Genomic DNA, 5,459 nt, shown 5'->3' on the forward strand with positions numbered 1-5,459 from the left:
ACTTTGAACAGCCGGGGGGTGTGTGTATACACTGATGGCTGTGTGTGTGTACAGGCTGCCGGTGGTGTATGAGTGTGTGTTTACGGCTGTGTGTTTACACGCTGACGGCTGTGTCTGTGTACAGGCTGACAGTTGTGCGTATGTGTACAGGCTGAGGGCTGTGGTGGGGGGTACAGGCTGACGGCTGAGTGTGAATGTGTAAAAGCTGACCGGCTGTGTGTGTGTGTGTGTGTGTGTGTTCCCCAGGAGGTTTGTGGTAACCAAGGACAATGTGGCCCTGATGTACCACGCGCCGGGCAAGACCCGGGAATTCAACCCCTTCGTCCTGGACAAGACCTACTTCGGCCCCTATGATGAGACCACCTGCATCGACTGGACTGACGACTCAAAGTAAGTGTGTGTGTGTGTATGTGCTCCGAGAGAGTGTGTGTGTGCCCTCCGAGAGAGAGTGTGTGTATGTGCTCCGAAAAAGTGCGTGTGTATTCTCCGAGAGTGTGTGTGTGTGTTCTCCCAGAGAGTGTGTATGTGCTCTGAGAGAGTGTGTGCTCCAAAAGAGTGCGTGTGTGTGTTCCCAGAGTGTGTGTGTGCCCCGAGAGAGTGTGTATGTGTGTGCTTGAGAGAGTGCGTGTACTCAAGGGAGTGTTTGTGTGCTCTGAGAGCGTGTATGTGTGTGTGTGTACTCCGAGAGTGTGTTTGGGCTCTGAGAGAGTGTGTGTGTGTCCTGTGAGAAAGTGTGTGTCTGTATAACCCACTGAGCCTGACGCCCCCGATTCCGCCCCCCCACCCCACCCCTCCGTTACAGATGTTTTGTGGTGGGGAGCCAGGATGCTAGTAGCTGGGTGTTTGGGGCTGAGCGCTGGCTGAACCTCGTGTACTACGCTGTGGAAGGTCACAAGGATTCCATCACCGCCTGCTTCTTCGAGCACAACAGCCTAGACGTGAGTAGCCTCGCCTCACCCCGCCTCGTACACAAACAAACCCCATTCCCACTCCACCACAACTCCAGCTTTGTCAGATTGGGTCATTGATTTACATTCTCTGCTTGTTTTCTCTCCCATCTGTGTCTCTTTCTCTGTCACTCTCTCTATATCGCTCTCTCTCTCTCTTTGTGTAGTTGTACTCACTGATCAGGGTTTGTGAGGGAATCTCTCACTCTCTCTCTGTGGTGTAGGCGTACACACTGAGCAGGAATGGAGTGCTGTTTGTGTAGGGGAGAGTCTCACTGTTTCACTCTCTCTCGCACTCTCTCTGGTGTAGTTGTACACACTGAGTCGGGATGCAGTGCTGTGTGTGTGTATGTGTGTGTGTCTCACTCTCTCTCTGGTGTAGTTATACACACTGAGCCGGGATGCAGTGCTGTGTGTGTGTATGTGTGTGTGTCTCACTCTCTCTCTGGTGTAGTTGTACACACTGAGTCGGGATGCAGTGCTGTGTGTGTACGTGTGTGTGTCTCACTCTCTCTCTGGTGTAGTTATACACACTGAGCCGGGATGCAGTGCTGTGTGTGTGTGTGTGTCTCACTCTCTCTCTCTCTCTCTGGTGTAGTTGTACACACTGAGCCGGGATGCAGTGCTGTGTGTGTGGGTGTGCGACACACAGTTGTCTGGACTCATACCTCCGGCCCTGCGGGAGGGAGGGGGTGATGGAGTGGAGGAGTCGGTGGGGGAGCAGGTCCGTGGCCGGGTGGAGACGGAGCGGGAACGAGTCGGCAAGGTCCAATACAGACGAACGGCAAAGTAAGAGCCCGGTCCGAGGGTTGATCAGACTTTTCTGGAATGTTCCGAGGCTGTGCATTCTCCACACTGACCCCCCCCTTCCCATGTCCGACTTCCTACAGACATTTCTTCAACAAGGAGAAGGACTTCAACGAGCTGACGGCTGCCGCTTACCACAAAACCTCCCACCTGCTGGTCACCGGCTTTGCTTCCGGGATATTCCATCTGCACGAGCTTCCAGATTTCAACCTCGTCCACTCCCTCTGGTAACGGCCAGCCTCAGCATTGCCCCACCGCCCCTTTCCCCTCCCCTCCATGCGGTGCTGAGGGGAGGGGAGGTAGTTCTTGCCAGGCTCCACTGGCTCCCCATCACCAGATGGATTGATTACAAGATCCTCACACTTGTTTTCAAATCCCCTCGTGCCCCGGCACTTCCTGAGCTCCCCGACTTGCTCACTCCCCGACCCACAGCCCGCTGTCTCCACTCGACTGGCTCCGGCCTCCTGCTTGTCCCTGGTGCCCTCCACTCCACCGTTGGCGTCCGGGCTTTCAGCCACTGTGCCCCGAAACTGGTGCACTCGTTCTCTATCCCTCCGCCTTGCCCCCCCTCCTTCCCCATCTTCAGGCCGTGTCTGAAAACCTTGTTTGTTGACTGCCTAGGACTACCTCCCCCTCCCCCCGGCTCGACATCGTGCTCCACCACTATCAAGCGCTCTGGGACGTTGCCCTACATGAGGGGCGCTGTATAAATGCAAGTTTTTTTTGTTGTTGTTTTTGACGGGATGGGATGCTACGTTCAGTATTTCAGACCAGAGAATCGCCTCCATCTCCATCAACACCTCAGGAGACTGGATCGCATTCGGCTGTGCAGGTATGTGACTGATGGTGGGCTGTGCCGGTCGGGGAGTGGGGGGGGGGTTGGATCTGCGCCCGGGGCTGTGCCAGTACGGAGCCCAGGTTGGGGTGGGTGACTGAGCTCTTGTTGTTACAGGCCTCGGCCAGCTGTTAGTGTGGGAGTGGCAGAGCGAGTCCTATGTGCTCAAACAGCAAGGTCACTTCAACAACCTGACGTGTCTGTCCTACTCACCCGATGCCCAGCACATAGCCACCGGTGGAGAGGATGGCAAGGTAACGCACACTGTCACATACACACACACACACACACCGAGCCCACCTGTCACACTCACACACACACTGAGCCCACCTGTCACACTCACACACACACAGCCCAGCCTGTCACAAGTACACACGCACACACTCTGAGCCCAGCCTGTCTCACACACACACACTGAGCCCGCCCGGTCTGACACACACTGAGTCCGCACTCTCTCTCTCTGTCACACACATGCACACCCTCTATATCACGCTTTCTCTCACACTCTCACTCTGTCTCTCTCTCACTCATCCACTCTCTCTCTTGCTCTCATTCAGGTGAAGGTATGGAGCACCAGTAGTGGTTTCTGTTTTGTGACGTTCACTGAACACTCGAGCAGTGTGACGGCTGTCACCTTCAACCACACCGGCTACGTGTTGGTTAGCGCCTCCCTGGACGGGACCGTCCGAGCCTTTGACCTGCACCGGTGAGTGGGGGGGGTGGGAATGGGGTGGGGGTTGGCTGTGTGAGGTGGGGTTTGATGCGGGGGGTGGTGGGAGTGGTTGCCAGGGCTGTTGCCTGTACCTGTACGGGGAGAGTTAACGAGCCTCTTGTTTCTGCTCTGCAGGTATCGCAACTTCCGAACCTTCACGTCGCCGCAGCCCACCCAGTTCTGCTGCCTGGCTGTGGACTCCAGTGGGGAGCTGGTGTGTGCCGGCTCACAGGACTCCTTCCAGATCTTTGTGTGGTCGATGCAGACCGGCCGCCTTCTTGATGTACGTGTAGAACAGTCACCCCCACTGGAGCTCTCTACTCTAATCCCATTCCCTGCTCTCTCTCCCCATCGTGCCTCTGCTGGTGCTCGCTCCCCCACTGGAGCTTTCTACTCTTAACCCAACTCCCTGCTGTATTGCCTGTATGATATACGCTGAACGAACGTGATGCCTTTGTTCTTGTAGGTAATGTCTGGCCACGAGGCCCCGGTCAGTGGGCTGGCGTTCAGCCCCCAGCAGGGCCTGCTGGCCAGCGCCTCCTGGGACCACACCGTGCGGCTCTGGGAGATGTTTGACAGCTGGAAATCCCAGGAGACCCTCAACCTAAACGCAGAGGGTATGGGTGGGGGCGGCAAGGGGAGTGGGTGAGCGGGTGTGGGGAGGGTACACGTGTGTATGTGTGGGGGCTTGTATGTGTTGGGTTGTGTATTTGAGCGGCTGAGTGAGTAGCTGTGGTGTGTGTGTGTGTGTGGGGGGTGGGGGGGGGGAGGTATACGGTTAGGGCCGGCTGTGGTGATGGCTGTCTGAGGGGATGTTCTCTCTCTCTCTCTTTGGCAGCTCTGACGGTGACGTTTCGGCCTGACGGGCGGGAGCTGGCGGTGGCCACGCTGGACGGACAGATCACCTTCTGGGAGCCGCGCAATGCGGTGCAGACCGGCTCCATCGAAACCCGGCATGACCTGAAGGTGGGGCGGCGGCAACTGGACAAGATCACGGCAAAACAGGCGGCTAAGGGCAAGTGAGTGACCCCAGCCCCCAACCCCTAGCCCCCAAACCCCATGCCAGCACCCCCCTCCAACCCATGGCCTCCCCCCACTGCGTAAGGTTTGCTATTGGGGTTCAGTGTTAAACCGGGGTGCCCACTGTTCCAGACATCTCTCTCTCAATGTCCACACTGTGCAACCCCTCCCCCCCCCCCACTCCCGGTGCGCTTTCTGCTGCAGCCTTCACACCCCTCCCCCCACCTTGTGCAGCTGCCGCCACCCCTTCCCCTCACGGCCGCCCCCTCCTCTGACCGCTGGGTGTGTTGCAGGGCCGTGTCTACGCTGTGTTACTCTGCGGACGGCAGCAGCGTGCTCGCGGGCGGTCACTCTCGCTTTGTCTGTGTTTACAACGTCCGCGAGCAGATCCTCATGAAAAAATTTGAGATTTCCTGCAACCTATCGCTGGACGCCATGGAGGTGAGAGACCCTCAGCCCCCCAAACCCATGGGGGGTGGAGGGGCGGGGTAGTTTGTGTAGTGTGAGCCAGTGTGATGGGGTCTGTGTGTCATGGGCGGGGGATGTATGTAGTGTGGGGTGGGGGAGGCGATGTGTGATGGGGGGCTGTGTGAGCCAGTGTGATGGGGGGTTGTGTGTGGTGAGACGGGGGCCTGTGTGTTGTGACGGGGTGGGGGGGGCTGCTGTGTATAGCGTGACGGGGGAAGCTGTGTGAGCCGACGTGATGGGGGAAGCTGTGTGTGACGGGGGGGCTCTCTGTGGCAGGAGTGGCTGGACCGTAGAAAGATGACGGACTTCGGCAGCACAGCCCTGATCGACGATGGTGCTGATGATGAGGAGGGCGTTGCGATCAGTCTGCCTGGAGTCAGGACAGGTACAGGCCTCAGTTAGTGCTGTGTGTGTGTATGTCAGTGTGCTCGCTGTTGTTTATCTGTGTTTCTATGTAATTGTGTATATATCAGCCTGTGTATGTGTGTGTGTTACTGTGTAAGTGTGTGTCTGTATCTTTGTTATACCCATGCTGTGTGCTAGTATGTTTATACCCCATCAGTGTGTTAGTGTGTATATACCCCATCACAGTCTGTGTTAGTGTGCATATATCCCGTCAGAGTGTGTTAGTGCATATATATATATACCCCAACACAGTCTGTGTTAGTGT

General features: G+C 56.9%; 1 protein-coding gene across 1 annotated transcript; it reads left to right on the top strand.

Annotated features, from left to right (window-relative positions):
- Positions 1 to 246: 246 nt before the first annotated feature.
- On the top strand, positions 247 to 5,193 carry pwp2h (PWP2 small subunit processome component; the record flags this gene model as incomplete). The annotated part of the gene is given in 12 exon segments (XM_042333836.1): positions 247 to 390; positions 803 to 938; positions 1,546 to 1,736; positions 1,838 to 1,981; positions 2,516 to 2,586; positions 2,707 to 2,843; positions 3,147 to 3,295; positions 3,437 to 3,584; positions 3,768 to 3,918; positions 4,140 to 4,320; positions 4,615 to 4,762; positions 5,066 to 5,193. Coding segments are annotated over 12 exon segments (1,726 nt in total), but the record flags the coding sequence as incomplete, so codon positions are not given.
- Positions 5,194 to 5,459: the final 266 nt, after the last annotated feature.

This window comes from Callorhinchus milii, unplaced genomic scaffold, assembly GCF_018977255.1.
Source record: "Callorhinchus milii isolate IMCB2004 unplaced genomic scaffold, IMCB_Cmil_1.0 Scaffold4, whole genome shotgun sequence".
Lineage (NCBI taxonomy): Eukaryota > Metazoa > Chordata > Chondrichthyes > Chimaeriformes > Callorhinchidae > Callorhinchus > Callorhinchus milii.